Source organism: Filicampus tigris, chromosome 2 (genome assembly GCF_054856515.1).
Source record: "Filicampus tigris isolate MCC_2025a chromosome 2, RoL_Ftig_1.0, whole genome shotgun sequence".
Lineage (NCBI taxonomy): Eukaryota > Metazoa > Chordata > Actinopteri > Syngnathiformes > Syngnathidae > Filicampus > Filicampus tigris.
The window spans coordinates 21,297,045-21,312,791 of NC_141218.1; the positions used below are offsets into that span (position 1 = coordinate 21,297,045).

At 42.1% G+C, this 15,747-nt stretch overlaps 2 protein-coding genes across 3 annotated transcripts in view; one reads left to right on the forward strand and one right to left on the reverse strand.

The window, feature by feature from the left end:
• frmpd1b (FERM and PDZ domain containing 1b) overlaps window positions 1–13,624 on the reverse strand; it is a 31,433-nt gene extending 17,809 nt beyond the window's left edge. For both annotated transcript variants that reach the window (XM_086017787.1, XM_086017786.1), the window contains exons 1-2: window positions 13,409–13,624; window positions 2,438–2,588 (exon numbers count right to left, since the gene is read on the reverse strand). The gene's annotated coding sequence lies outside the window, so the exon portion shown is untranslated. The remainder of the gene's footprint in view (window positions 1–2,437; window positions 2,589–13,408) is intronic.
• Window positions 13,625–14,526: 902 nt separating this feature from the next.
• Window positions 14,527–15,384, forward strand: tomm5 (translocase of outer mitochondrial membrane 5 homolog (yeast)). Its single transcript, XM_086017801.1, has 2 exons — window positions 14,527–14,783; window positions 15,100–15,384. Exons 1-2 carry the CDS (start codon window positions 14,663–14,665, stop codon window positions 15,132–15,134), a joined length of 156 nt encoding a protein of 51 aa, XP_085873927.1. The 5' UTR covers window positions 14,527–14,662; the 3' UTR covers window positions 15,135–15,384.
• Window positions 15,385–15,747: the final 363 nt, after the last annotated feature.

Below are 15,747 nucleotides of genomic sequence, written 5' to 3' on the forward strand. Positions count from 1 at the left end.
GTTCCTGAAACACCGTGTCAAGACATAATGAAGGACAGAAGCCTCAGTGAAACCACGACGAAGCAAAAGCAGGATGGGGTTATAACTTATAACTTTAATCTGGAAAGGACTTCCCCGCAGATTTGTTGTGTTTTATGCACTCATCTAAAAATATGAGTCGAGTAGAGTCCACGCAAATCTAACACACACACGCACACAGATGATGTGTGTGAGTGTGTGTTGTGCAATTTAGAAGTATGGTTGAAAGGCATTTACAGCGCAAGGATGCGTAGAAAAATCAAACCTCATTGTGGTTGTTAAGATCTGAAACAGATTTGTTTCTTTTCTTTTTCAACTTCAGACGAATACTCGCTTAGTTTGAAATGCACTTTCGCTCACTGTGTTTTGGTTTTCCTCAAATATTATTTTACTCCGGTCCTGTCATGCATGCGTCCCATACTGGAATGGATTAGTGAGCATATTTGAGCCCCAGAAGATGAGAAAGCAGGGGGGGACATATGCAGAGGGTACATTTTGTTTGTCACATTTTTGGGGTTTTGCTTTTTGAAAACATTTTAATATGCATGAGTGGCCAGCAAATAGCGACACGCGTGAGAAGCTATTGTTTGTACTCCCAGGTCTTATCTGATACGAAAGTAGTGATTCCCAACCGCAGTGCCAAGATCAGGAACAACCTACAGTTGATGAGGCTTACAGCCGCATACCTTCCAATTCACTGCATCAAAAAAAACATAGGAAAAAACGTATTGAAATTTTACTTTTGTTTTTTTTAACCACAATTATCATATTAATCAACAACTATTTTGGTAATCATTTAGAGACCTTGTTTAACTTGAAATTGTCCAAGTCCATGGAATGTCGGCCTCTCAACCAAATAAGACATCTGCTTTTAATTTGGAAAACAATGATCAACAGTTTTGCCAGTTTCCTGACATTTTACAGACTGAACCAGTAACTGAATTACAATCTGTTTATTTTTGTGCATTTTCTGCACTGTCAAATTGAAGTAATGTCCTGTTTTTGAAGGAGGCGATGGAAACAAAAAAAAAGTTTTTTTTAAAGTTTTTTTACTCATTTATTAATTGAAAAAACAACCAACAGATTAATCCATTGTTAAAATAAGCGTTAGTTGCAGCCCTAGTATTTTTGGTAACTATATAGTAAGTTTAAAAAGATATATAAACAGTCATACTCCAAAAATCTGAATATATATACAGGTATATTTTCTTTGTTGTTGTTTCTGGTATCACTGCACACCGTGTTTTGCTTTAACACTGACATACTGACATAAGTCATACTCAAAATATCGCTTAACCTCACAAGGGTCGCGGGGCGTGCTGGAGCCTATCCCAGCTATCTTCGGGCAGTAGGCGGGGGACAGCCTGACAAACATCCGCACTCACAATCACACCTAGGGGCAATTTAGAAAGTCCAATCAACTTACCATGCATGTTTTTGGAATGTGGGAGGAAACCGGAGTACCCGGAGAAAACCCACGCAGGCACGGGGAGAACATGCAAATTCCACACAGGGAGGCCGGAGCCGGGATCGAACCCACGACCTCTGAACTGTGAGGCCGATCACTTAAAAATCTAAATCTGCAATATACTGGGCCGCATTAAATGAACCGCAATGTATACTGTATTTATCTTATTCATTTCCTAGACGACGAGCAGGACAGAATTTCTGATTGGGTTTAAAAAACAATCCCGTCTTCGTCATCATCTCAGTTGCTGCTCGTGCGCCTGCGATGACGAGTCTCCGGCTGTAACACTATAGCATGCCGCGTAGGTTTGACCTTTAAGAGGATTAGAGGCCTTCGATCTGCACGGGCCAACATTGGGCAGTGTGTCACTTTAGCACCTCCTGCTGATCCGTACCGAGGCCGATTGGCGGGGATGAGGAAGGATGAGCGAAGCTACATCGCTGACAGCTGCGCCCGAGGAGATGAGTGTGATTATTGATGCGCCGCTGAGGAACGGGGTCTGAGAAAAACCACTCCATCTTGTGTATATAAGTGCACTGGTTGTGTGTACGTGTAGTGTTAGGTCAAGCAGTTCTTGCACGGATTTCATTTTCACTCTTTCACCGCCTCTCGCCCTCACACTCCTGCTCTTGCCGAGTCAGGTAACCATCTACGTAGACTGAGAGTAGCAACAGTTTTCTATCCATCCTAAGAACCCAGTCCATTGGTTTACGAGCATATTTTCTTCATGTAACATTAGACTTTTATGACTCTATTCTGCTGGCGCAATTCATGCTAAACTCAGAAAGGGACGGCCATAGACGTTGAGATTTAAACAGAATCCTGAAAAAAAAAGGCATACACGTAGGATAAACGTTCAAACAGACATGAATAATCAAAACCAGATGAACATTTCCAGGGTCCCAACATAGAGCCCGGCATAACGAGGAAGTGGGAGATGGCGTGACTCACCGTGATGAAGCTTGCCTCTTTAGGACTCCACAAAACAAACAGACGCTCGCCCTCTGAGACATCAGCTCTGCCGCCCCTCCAGGATTGACTGAAAGGAGCTGGAGGGGGACCCTTGTGATCATTGGTGCTGGTCCCAGTCTGGTGTAGCCACCTGTGACGAGCAAATTACAAATCTATCAGCGAGACCTGTGGAATGTGCGGAATAATCAATATCCACATGAGAAGCTGATGCTTAGAATGAAGATTGAAACATCCACAAATCAAATATGATAAGCATCTTCGAGTGTAAAAAAAAAGGGATTATATTCCAGTATTCCAGATGATATTTAAGGATGAATCCTGAAAGTATGTCAAGCAAAGCAGATGTGAATCCAAACCAGCTATGTGAATGTGGTTTTCCAAGAGGCCCCTCCTCTCCCCAAGAGTCCCCAAGGCTCTCTCTCTCTCTCTCTCTCTCCCTCTCTCTCACTCTTGCTCCACCACAGCCTCTGATGCGCATGGCGATGGCGAGATGAGGCCGTCCATCCTCATCTGGTTGTCTAGATTAAAAATTCATAGCGCCCAGTTGGGTTAACGGTTCTGACTGGCCGCACTCTGAAGAGGACAGCTGAGTGTGGCGCGCACACAGAAATGCTGCCAAGCAGACAGAAATCTTGGCCAGTAATAAAAGCGCCTCCATCATGAACATCAGGGGCGGATATGGCTGGAAACTAAAGCCAGCTAGGGTAGAAAATAAACATTTGGGGAATGCTTTGTCGTTGGCCGCGGCGTGAAGTGAGACAGCGCATAACCACACATCAAAACCGACTAAAATTACACTTAAACGTTGACCCGCTTGACGTAAACTGCTTCTGTTGGACTTCATCTTGCAGCTCCTCCATTAAGCGGTGTCCCATACACCGAGCTCTTTGAGGAGGCAGCAGAAGACCAACACCAACACGACTGCAGGCCGCATGAATAATGCATGGGGCTAACGCAGCTAGCACAGCCTCCGACCGCCTTCTTCTACACCATTGCCAAAGCAGGCAACAAGCGCAGAAAACGAGAGGCGACACTGGAAAGACAGATGGGGGTTGCAGAGGTGAAACGGAGAAATAGGAGGCGGCTTTAAAGGGGGCTGAGAAAAGGGGACTGGGAGAGTGAAAGAGAGGGTCGAAGAAAAGAAAAGCGAGAAAGGACAGGATATTGGAGGGGTGCGGAGGGAGGCAGGGAGGACTTTAAAGAGGGCAGAGTCAAAGAAATGCATTGCTCAAGTGAAGTGGATGAAAAGAAAGAACAAAAGTAACTACAGTGCGTTGCGAGGGAGTTTGTTCATAAGAAGGAGTTGAGAATGTTGATGAGTGCAGCATTCCTTAAGGCAAACAGAGCCAGATGGCATGACACTGATGTATTGTGTTCTTGTTGAATAAACTAACAAAAAAAAAAAACTATTGTTATTGCCTCCACCAAGACATTTTGTGGAATCAGCTGTTGTTTAAGTTAGTTAGCGGTACAGTGGTGCCTTGAGATACAAGAGATCATTTGTTCAGTGACCAAGGTTCTGTAATGTAAAATCATTGTTCTGCTCATCCCGATGTGCTCGCCTTGTCCACCGGTGGGCAGTATAATACAATCATATAGACACAAACGAAGAAGAGTCACCAATGACTCAATAAACAGCAATAATATTTGTTGTTTTACACAGAGTCGATTCACGTGGAACATAGGAAGCCCGGCCCTGTTATAAAAATGCTAACTGTTTTTTTTAAAAAATCAATTAGTTAAATATGTGTCAGCACCAATTCATCCATCTATTTTCTATACTGTTTATGACTAGGGTGACGCGCAAGTTGGAGACTATAGGGTACACCCTGGACTCATCATCGTCAATCACAGGACATAAGTAGAATGGATTTTTTTATGGTTATGGCGGCCATTTTGTCACTTCCGTCGACTGAAAATGACATCACTGTTGCTCAGGGCTCAGGTAACGATCAATCACAGCTCACCTGTTTTCTGAAGCTGAGCTGATGTCATTTTCAGTCGACAGAAGTGACAAAATGGCCGCCCCTGAGATGGCTAAAAATGGGTGGATTTTACAGCTTAAGCCATATTCCACAAACGCAATATTAATCAGAATGCCAGGTTTCAACTAGTGGGCCTGCTGAGAAAATATTCTTGAAAAAAAAAATGTGTTTGGGTTGATTTCCTCTTAAGCATTATGTATCTATGTCTGTATTTTTTTAGGTAGATTTGAGAAACCAACAGTATAAAAAATAGACATAGGGTTTGGTTAGTCCATGTTCAATTAGAACACTTGTTAGCGCCACATACGACTTTTGTGACTCGCCAGCCGTCTTGAATGCAGCTTGATGGTGAAGGTGTGCAATTTTGTGGTGATCCAAATCGGGATTGTTTGGCCATGACAGAGATTTGCAAAGTACTAAATGCAGTGCAGTTCAAAACGTCGCTTCATTTGCTTGCTTTCAATGCAGACACTTACCTATCGGACATTTTATTACATCCCAGTTATAAATCACTGAGCAAAAGCTGCTGGGGGTCTGACGGTCTACTTTTGCCGTATCTTAAAGTCCCCATGAAGCGGCTCACTCTGCCCCGCAGCCTCCTCCAGTCTTCATTATGTGTTTGAGGTTATGAGGGCTGTCTCAATCCCTGTGCCACAACGTCTGCGTCTCATTCTTTTAAGACAATCCCCCACTCGCGGCCCCGTTTTCCCACACAAAGTCTCTCTGTCTGACACAACAGTCTGTTGTTCAGTCCTGTGGTTTGCTACGAGAACACACGCAGTTCATAGGCGGTGCGCTCTGTCCTGCTTGCGAATAACAAACTTGAATTATTCAGTCAGCTGGCTGCACACACTGCTGTTCCAAACGCGCCACCTCACAAGCTTTCACATGATAAGCGAGAGAAAAAGAGCCTCCCTCGCTGACTAAACTGCAGCTTTATTTTGGAAAGGCAGCTATTGACCTCTTGTCCCAAATCTGTCCCCCCCTCACACACACACAAGCTGCTCCAGCTGAACACAGCAACAGCAGCAGCAGAATTCAGCAGTGGCACTTCATATTCGACACTTTGCTTCAGTTATACACTCACAAACACAACACACACACAAAATGTTCATTTTCAATGTCAAATATCCGTTTCAATCTAAAAATAAATGCAGAATGAGTAAGTTGGGGATCCACAATGAAATGTTTCATTTGGAACTAAATTGCACTTTGAGCTGCATTTACATGTATGAAAAGTGCTATATATATAAAATGTGGTTGATTGATTGATAAATTGAACGAAAGCACATAGAACTATATTTCATTCTCATGTAGTCAATCTTACTTCTTCCAATTGGGGAGATGAACTGCGGAAGTCTTCAGTCATCTGGATTCATCGAGTAACTTGTCCTGAAGTGAATGAAAACATATCCATCTTTTCCTTTGTGTGTGTCACCGTCGTGGTTTCGAGTGCCCCAGGAACCACTTCAAGGATTTTTATCACATTTACTCGATGTTGTTGCCCCCTTAGAGTGAACTGCGACCATTTTGACAGTTAATAAGAATAAGAATAAGAATGCCTTTATTGATCCCACAGTGGGGAAATTTTCATTGTTACAGTAGCAAAGATATAGGTCACACAGGGGCGGCGGCATAATGTGGCCATTAATGTATAACATTGACGGCAAACATTTAGAATCAAACCTATGTAGATATACGCAGTAACATGTGTATATACACATGTGTATACACACCAACCTACATCTACATAAAAAATATGAGGAACACTCATTTCGGCCTGTACATAGTACAGAGGAAAAAATACTCTAAGTGACAGTGCTGCAGTGCTGTAGTGAAATGTAAGGAACAGCATTGGATAAAAATAAAACTAGACTAACAGTAGTGGGGAATGTTGAGTATTGCACGGTATTACAGTAGTGGGGAATATTGGGTATTGCACGATACGAGCTCAGGTGCAGGACTGCACAATTGCACTAATGACCGCCAGTTTGTAGAGACTACACAATGTTCTTGTTAAAGAGTCTGACAGCAGCAGGCAAGAAGGAACGGCGGAATCTCTCCTTTGCACAGCGAGGGTGTAACAGTCTGTCACTGAAGGTGCTGTGGAGTGCTGTTAGGGTGCCCTGGAGGGGGTGGTCCGGGTTGCCCAGCATTGATGACAGCTTGGCCAACATCCTCCTGTCCCCCACCGAGTCCACAGAGGCCAGGGAGCAGCCCAGGACAGAGCCGGCCCTCTTGACCAGTTTGTCCAGCCGCTTCTTGTCCCGGGCCGAGACGCCGCCTGCCCAGGTGACCACTCCCTGGAAGATGACCGATGCAACCACCGAGTCATAAAAGTTCCTGAGGAGTGTCCCCTGAACCCCAAAAGACCTCAGTCTCCTGAGTAGGAAGAGTCTGCTCTGACTCTTCCTATAGAGGGCGTCTGTGTTGTCGCACCAGTCCAGTTTATTGTTCAGATGAACACCCAGGTACTTGTAAGTTGAGACTCTCTCAACATCTGTTCCCCGGATGTTCACTGGTGCAGGTGAAGAGTGCTGGCGCCTACCGAAATCCACCACCATTTCTTTGGATTTCCCCGCATTGATCAGGAGGCGGTTCTGCTGGCACCAGTCCACAAAACCCTGAGTAAGTTCTCTGTACTCCCGATCATCTCCGCCTGTGATGAGGCCGACAATCGCAGAGTCGTCAGAGAACTTCTGCAGGTGACAGGTAGGGGTGTTGTAGTTGAAGTCCGAGGTGTAGAGGGTGAACAGGAAGGGAGCCAAGACAGTTCCCTGTGGGGCCCCCGTGCTGCAGAGGAGCACGTCAGACACACAGTCCTGTGTCCTCACATACTGTGGCCGGTTTGTGAGGTAGTCCTGGATCCATGTGGTGAGGTGGTGCGCCACCCCCGCCCGCTCCAGCTTGTCTCCCAGTAGGGTGGGCTGGATGGTGTTGAAAGCACTGGAGAAATCAAAGAACATGATCCTCACAGTGCTCCCCGCCTTCTCCAGGTGGGAGAGTGAAGTGTGGAGGAGGTAGATGATGGCATCATCCACACTGATGCCAGGCTGGTATGCGAACTGGAGTGGGTCCATTGAGGAGCTCACCAGGGGGCGCAGGTGGACAAGGACCAGTCTCTCCAGGGTCTTCATCAGGTGAGACGTCAGCGCCACCGGTCTGAAGCTGTTGAGCTCCTTCGGGTGGGGGGTCTTTGGCACCGGGACCAGGCAGGATGTTTTCCATAGCTGGGGGACCCTGCCCAGCTTCAGGCTCAGGTTGAACATGTGCTGGACAATTCCACACAGCTGGTCTGCGCAGCAGCTGATGTTCTCAAAAATGTCTCTCATATTTTTAGCACTGTCTTGTGCTTCGTTGAGTGTCATATACAGGATAAGTTACTTGATGAACTGGAAAACTGATAACTGTATGTTGTTTCAGTGTGAAGCCAAAACTGTTTTGCAGCAAGGACAATTGATGAAAAGTTGCAACCTTCCAGGGTGGAGTTTTTGCATGTTCTCCGCGCTTGTGTGGCTTTTCTCTGGATGCTCTGGCTTCTTCCCACATTCCAAAAACATGCATGTTGGGTTAATTGAAGACTCTAAATTGTCCAGTGGAGTGAATGTGAATGGTTGTTTGTATGAGACCTATAATTGACTGAGCAAAAGGCCACTGGGATAATGGACGGATAGAAACACATTATGCTGAATTTTCACTACATGGTTCAAGTGACACAATTCCAATTATTTGGTCTCAAGTGACGCAATTTGGATCTGCGTCATGGCAGCATAAAGAGAAAACCGCCCAACGACATTAGGGGTGTGCATCTCTCCAATAAAAGACAGTTCGATACATATCCCAATACTGTATATGGAGTGCGATACGATTACTGAGTCACGCTTCATTGTATATTATGTATATGGAAAATACACTGCCCACTTGTGTGCCCAAGTTACGCACACCAGAAGGAGCACAAGATCAATGGGCAATTCAAGAACAAAATTTTGATGTACAAGCTGTTTAATTCGTTCAATCTATTTAAAGGGGAAGTTAACCCCAAATTATTTTTTGCAAGAATATGTCCTATGTAGGTGCACTAGTTGAAACAAGGCATTCTGGTATATATTGCGTTTGTGGAATAGATGGCTAAAAACGGGTGGATTAACTCTTATTTTTGCAAGAATATGTCCTATGTAGGTGCACTAGTTGAAACAAGGCATTCTGGTATATATTGCGTTTGTGGAATAGATGGCTAAAAACGGGTGGATTAACTCTTATTCCACAAACGCAATATTAATCAGAATGCTGTGTTTCAACTAGTGGACCTCCATAGAACATATTCTTGAAAAAAATACGTTTGGGTTGATTTTCACTTTAAGTATGTTATTACTGTATGTTTTAATAAAGTACAAATATGTATAGTCATTTGTTTCTTATAAAAACTAAAATAAAATAAAAATTCCTTTTTATGTCATGCTGGAATGGCATGATAATGACGGCATGATAATAGCATGCTAAATAAATTTCTGTGGGGAAAAAGGAATTTTGTGTTTTCAGTTATGAGCCAACACCGTACATAAATGGTGTTGATGGCAAATATTTTTTTGCTGTTATTTTTTATTACATGCCTTTCCCACTCAACACAATTGACACACAAGCGTAAATGGGTTCAACAAGGGAGACAAAGGAGAAATACGTTCAACAGCAGTGTTACACCCCTAAACACATTGGGAATTCAATGCTTTGCTCAATGGCACGTTAGGGAGTGAACTAGCATTAGAACACCCCCTCTCACCCCGGTTTGCCGAAAGCAGGTTTTGAACCTGTGACCGTCTAGTCAGGAAGCCAGAGCTACTGCTGCCCCCATGGACAGGAAACTTGTAATCCTCAACTGTATGATCCTATGCGGTCCTGCCCCTGCTTTTCCAGACAACATCACATCTGCGGCCGTTCAAGCTCATTCCATTAGCCTTATGAAGCCTGGACTCACCGTACACAACTCATTTCATTTCCCCTTTCATCAGCGACTTGGCGGGGATCGCACTCCCCAGTGCACTATGAAATAATGAACCTTTTGAAGATTAATAGTGCACTATGATGTGCTACACGTCGCTATCGATGGTACCGAGAGAGGGACATCTTGATCTCCGACAAAGTCTCGCTGGATGCGAGCGCGTGATATATCGTCGACGTCTGAGACCCACTTCAATAACTGCATATCGAAAGAGTTATCTTCAAATACAATCGTTCCAGTACGTCTGCAGCTCCGAGGCGAAATAAACAAATGTAGGGGTTACATTCCAACATAACTTGAGTTTGTTCATAGTCCATAGTCCATCACTAACCTAGCTAAACAACCTAGTAACATTTGAAAAACACTTCCAGGCCCAAAATATAAAACAATCAAATGAAAACGTGAGCGTGCTTTCTTTTGCCGGGTCCTGTGGAGCCATTTCTCAAAGTACTGTATCCATATTAAATATTCATATTGAAATGAAAAGGGAGATCTCCTATAAACTGAACAGAAAGTCTTAGCTGTTCCATCCTAATAACCTTTTGTACGATATGCTCCTAAATAGAGTTGGCCTACATTGTGGCACCGCTGCCAGTCAACTGTGCCATCACCATGGAGCTGTCACATCAATGAGGTCATGTCTCCCTTTCCTCTGCAACATAGTGTACGGTCTCTTAAGATTTTTATTTGCGTTTTTGTTGTTTTGTTTTTACACTACCTCTCCTCCTATACAACCATCAACCATCCAAGCAACATGAAAACAAACATGGACTGTATGTAAGAAGTGAGACACCGACAGCAAGTGTAATGGCAGCTTCAGCTCAGCTGAGAAGCCTTTCGACAAGATTTTGGAGTGTTTGTGACATTTTCTTTCTCCATTCATCTAGTTTATACCAAAGATGTTGCTGTCTGTCATGCAAGAATAGATAGGGGCCTTCCCAAGGAGGGAAGCCTAGAAAATATCTAGGTGAGATGAAAAATTAACATCTAAGGACAACTTAACTATGACCGATTCATAAAAGGTTTTGTTCCATACAATGTACTCATAGCCACCCATCCGTATATAGCGGATTTTTTTTTGTAATAGTTTTTTAATGGGTTTTAATAGTACACAGGCAAGTCCAGATTTAAAGTTGTGTGCCTTGAGTGTGGTATCACGTTCTGCCGCGACAATGAGGTCTAGTTCAAAATATGCAGCGTGTTTAAACTCCAGTAATGGACATTGTTGTGACAGAGTCTATGTCATCGTTGTGATGTAAAGAAAATCATATATAATACTGTTAATATATATGTATGGTCTGTTTGTATGTGCTGCTACTTCTTGTGCTTAAAAGTAGCAGTTGGTTGATTGTTCATAATTACAGTAACATCTCAGCTAATTTCCGTTAGCCCATCTATGGCATTTTGCATTACAGCAGCATTTAAACTAGTTGACTTTCGTTATATTACATTAAATGGTTTGGTTCAACATTTCAATGTTTAGATAAAAGACTTTAAATTTTGGTGTTTAAATATAAAATGGTTTATTGAGTTTTAGTGTCCGTTTTTTTTTTTTTTTTTTTTTTAGTTTTGCAGTAAACTTCAACTGGCAGTGATCAAAACAACAGCAAGAATGAGAACAGGCACTAAGAAGTAATTTAAAAAGTCTTTTAATAAGTTTAAATGTTTTGAAAGAATGTAGGTTATATGCTCTATTAAAGTATTTGTAGTCTTAGTAATGCCATACTATTCTCTTATTGAATGGTGATGCTCATTTAAGGTTGCATTGGTCAAAGTCAGATAAAAGCATGCAATTCCATATGAACGCATTCATCTATTGCACGTCTTTGCGATACAACACATTGCACGTGCCGTTATCGCGCTGACGATATTTTTGCGATATGTTGTTCAGCCCTAACTTAAACTACGAATGAGTCAACTTCCTGCAGTAACAACAACGAGACTCAACCAAGTCATCGGTTGACCGAAAGATCAGTTGGCCTAGAAGACCAACCCAGAAAGTGCCCCGGAGACACGCAGTAGCGATGAAGCGCACGGCAGGCCAGGCTGGCTGCAGTAAGTGGGACAGTGGAGCAGTCAGTGGGGCAGTCAGAGGCTAATGCAGGCGGGCATCAAGACTTTCCTGATGTGCGAGCTCTGCCCCTTGTGTGTCTCCTCTGGCAGCATGAGCTCAGAGCATGCACATCCCATCACATGGAATAACATCCCTGAGTCACTACACGCCGCCTGCAGCAGGACCAGAGCACGCACGTAAGCCAAACACAGACAATTCACCTTTTTTCACACATCGGAGGAGTAGGGATGTGAAATTTGGGGATTTTTAAAAAATGTATGTAACACTATTATTATTGTTTTAGTCTTCATTTATGTGCGTAAAAACACAACAAAATGCTTCCTCTATTATGACCGTTTCAAGTGCCCCCTCTCTCTTCTAATGCAATGGACTATCCCATCTGCTTACTTTGCCTGTGACGACTTGACTCAGGAAAACAAAGAAAGGAGGAAAACAAGGAAAAGTTATCTCAGTAAAGCGGAGGAGAGGAGAAGGCGAGAGGAAAGCAAACAGTACTTTTTAATGTTGATGTTGCAACAACAGCAAGAGCCAGACGCTATTGCCAGTCGCAATATTACTGTCAGTTTCGACAGAGGAGGATGCAGTAGAGGTTCCGCAGAGTTATGCACTTCATCATGAGGACGTGAGTATTAAAGCGGTTGAAATGGTCAACTATGGTATGTTTTGATTGGTGTTCTTATCATTTACCGTAAAAGTGTTGAAATGATTCACCTGTTATAAGCCCTGGTCAACAAATATTTACTACTTTTTTTAAATCAGAGATGCAATTAAACTTTTCTAGATTTTTTTTTTGTAGCACATCAGGTTTTCATAATAACAATAATAATATAATAACAATAATATAATATCTAATATAGCAATATCCATCCATTATCTGAACCGCTTATCCTCACAAGGGTCATAGTAATATTTGCGAAGTAAGGGTTGAGCAACAGGTGGATTTTTTTCTGAAACATCATTATTATAAATGACTATGTTATTGCTATAATTATATACTATTGCTATAATTAATTATTTGTTTTGTGATACATAAAGTCATCATCTTAATATTTGCTGTTAGTATAATGCTCAAGAATGATTACAAGGACTCAATCACAGTAAATAGAGAATATTCTGAAATGTCACATTTTTTAGTTGACAGTAAATATTGATTTTTAAAATCCTTACAGGACACAGATGTAACACTGCCGCCTCCAAATCGAAGCTGTGTCAATAAAAATATGACCTGAGATGGTGCTAAAACCATCAACGCCCCGGAACACCGAAACGCGTTGTTCCGGTCAAAAGCTGTGTCATATGTGGCACAGCCTGGCGCAGAAGAAGACTAAGAAAAAGAAGAAGAAGGCTACTGCTTCTGGCCAAGGGACAAGGAAAGAAAAAAAGATGACTGTCCCAGTGCACTGCCAGTCGCCTACGCCCATTCATAATGTGCTTTACTACTAGCTACACTCATGAATCACAGGATTCAATTGAGCTTTCACTGTACATTCATCATATATGGGTCGCCAATATCACATCTAATAGAATGCTTAATGATTTGAAAATGTCTATATGTGAATATACTGTACATGTGGTCACTCACTGCTCATAAATGCCTCCAGAAAGCATCCACCCTTCCCCTATGGTCAAATTGTAATTCAGCAGCAAGGCAAACCAAGAGACTAAACAAAGGAAAAAGGTCAGTCTTTTGTTGGATCCATATATAATCTTAATCGGATTTAAATATCCATAGCCTCTCTGAAATGGGAACGTGGCTGCAGTCCGTGAGCTGCGTGGACCGCCGATTGAATTATTCATTCGGCCGCGAAATCTCAAGCGGAGAAGACTGGAATGGACGCAAGGTGCGAGGAAGCTAAGCGATCGGGCGCCTCGGTGCGTGGATATTGTTCACTCACCTCGTGGTTTTCAAGAGGAGGCACACGGACCGGGAGTCTATGGCGGCTGATGCAGAGAATGTGAACACAAACAGCGTTTGTCTCTCTCCCGAAAAATCCGCGGCGTGATACCCGGACCGGATGAGGATGATGATGATGATGATGATGATGATGTGGTGGTGGTGGTGGTGGGGTGTCTATGTGCTGGATGCTGTCATCGTGCCGGGACTGCTTCTCTCTTTTAATCCTCGGCCCTGAGATCAGAAATAGACCCACCCACCCTCTCTCTCATTTAAGCACCCACCTCCCCCAACCCGCCCCCAACTCCTCTGTCGTCTGCCCACCGGACCCCCGCCCCTCCCTTTGCAAGGTCAGACAGCAACATATCGCCATCATTGGAGTACTTCACACAACACAGATGATTTCTCAATAGTTTTCTCAAAATGACTAATGTGTGTTGTTGTTTATTTTTCCACTTTTTGCAATTTGGTTTCACCGTATGAATGGGCGTCCAGTGTTAAGATATTGCAAATTCCTTCAAAAAGAACCTTAGAGATGAGGGCAGGCTAACAACCATTTTATTATAAAATGCGTATTAATCCATTAGTCCATTACTGGACTGTACCATCAGTGTTCCAGACTTCTACTAGTATAACAGCATATCAATCGGATTTATAAGTAGCGGGTTGCTGCATTTCCTTGTTTAACGAAAACAGCACATTTTGAATCCATTTAGTTTAGTTTTCCTCTACAACCTCTACAGTGGTCTTGACAAATTCTCATTACAACACTACTACTACTACTACTACAACCACAATAATAATAATAATAGTAATAGTAATAATAATAATAATAATAATAATAATAATAATAATAATAGTAATAATAATAATAAATATTTTTATTTTGGTGGGTTGTAGCTTATAAAAGGCACTCTATTTAATTGTAAAAGGTTGAATGCTCGATTGAATGGCGACATCAAAAGTTGAAATCCAATTGATATTTGTACTTTGGAATTTACCGGTCGCCATTGTTATTTTGATTCCAGTACATCATTAAGAAACATAATAAGGTAGTATTAGTAGTTTCGCTTTAATTTTCCATGCGCATTTTTACAGCCTCCGTGCAGTTGGTCTCTCCGAGGATGCCATACTTAACCTAAACTATTTCCGGTGCGTATTTCCGGGTCATATAGCATCTTCCATGCTACTGAAACAGAGCAACTTCGCGTTGAGAGCTAAACGGAGAACCAAATTCATTTAGTCCACTGCTATAATGTTCAAACTAGAAGGTTTGGGACCCAAGATGGACCCAGAGGAAATGAAGAAGAAAATGCGACAAGACGTCGTCTCATCTTTACGAAACTTTCTTATTTACGTCGCTCTCCTGAGAGCCAGTAAGTACGCACAGATGACATTGGAATGCCAAAGTCTTTTCATCGCCTTATTAACGAGACTAAATAGTTTAAGTTTGTAATGATTAAAATGGGTATAATTGGTTTTTTTTTAAGTTAAAATATTGAAAATACTGTTTTTTGGTGACCCGCATGATGGCTGAAAATGAGTTGAGTGCATTGTGGATGGTTTGAGTTGAATTTGTCATGCTTGGAAAATACTGAGAAAATGCCTATGCTATATCTGATTAAAAAAAATTAAACATTTTTAACTTAAAACTGTGTTGCTGACTAATCAAAACTATTCATGTATTCACAGCTCCATTTGTATTAAAGCAGCTGGACAGTATATGAGCGGGGCGTCTTACTTCCGTCCCGAGGATCTCCCCATGTCAGAGGCTGTGGGACGCGGAGATGTGGCGGATGTCCAGCATCTGTACAACTGCACGATTTGCATAACATTCATTTTCATTGTGTTCCTTAGTCTTGGTTTTTCTGTTGAAAAATACAGATTGTTCTCATTTTTTAACAAACATTTAATAGTATGAATGTCAACCGTTATAAAAAAGACAGTATGTTGGATTAAATGTCATGTTTAAACTTGTTCAGTGTTGACAGTTGTATGTGTTTATTAATATCACTGGTTTACTAAATTTTACTTGTTTTTTTTTTAAATCAGATATCCATGTAAACTATAAAAGGTTTTTTGCACTGATTCCAAATCTGCCCTAATTGTTTCTCTAGCACATCAGGTTTACATTATATGTAATATATTTAGTAATATTTATGAGCAACAGGTGGCATTTTTTTCTGAAACGTCATAGCTACTTTACAACGCATGGTAAAATCAGTAAAAACAAAATGAAAATATCTAAAAAATAAAATAAAATAAATTATATGCTGGGGCGGGGGGAAGAGACATTTTTGAAATGGCATCAAAAATGCATTTAGGCACACAAAGCCATCT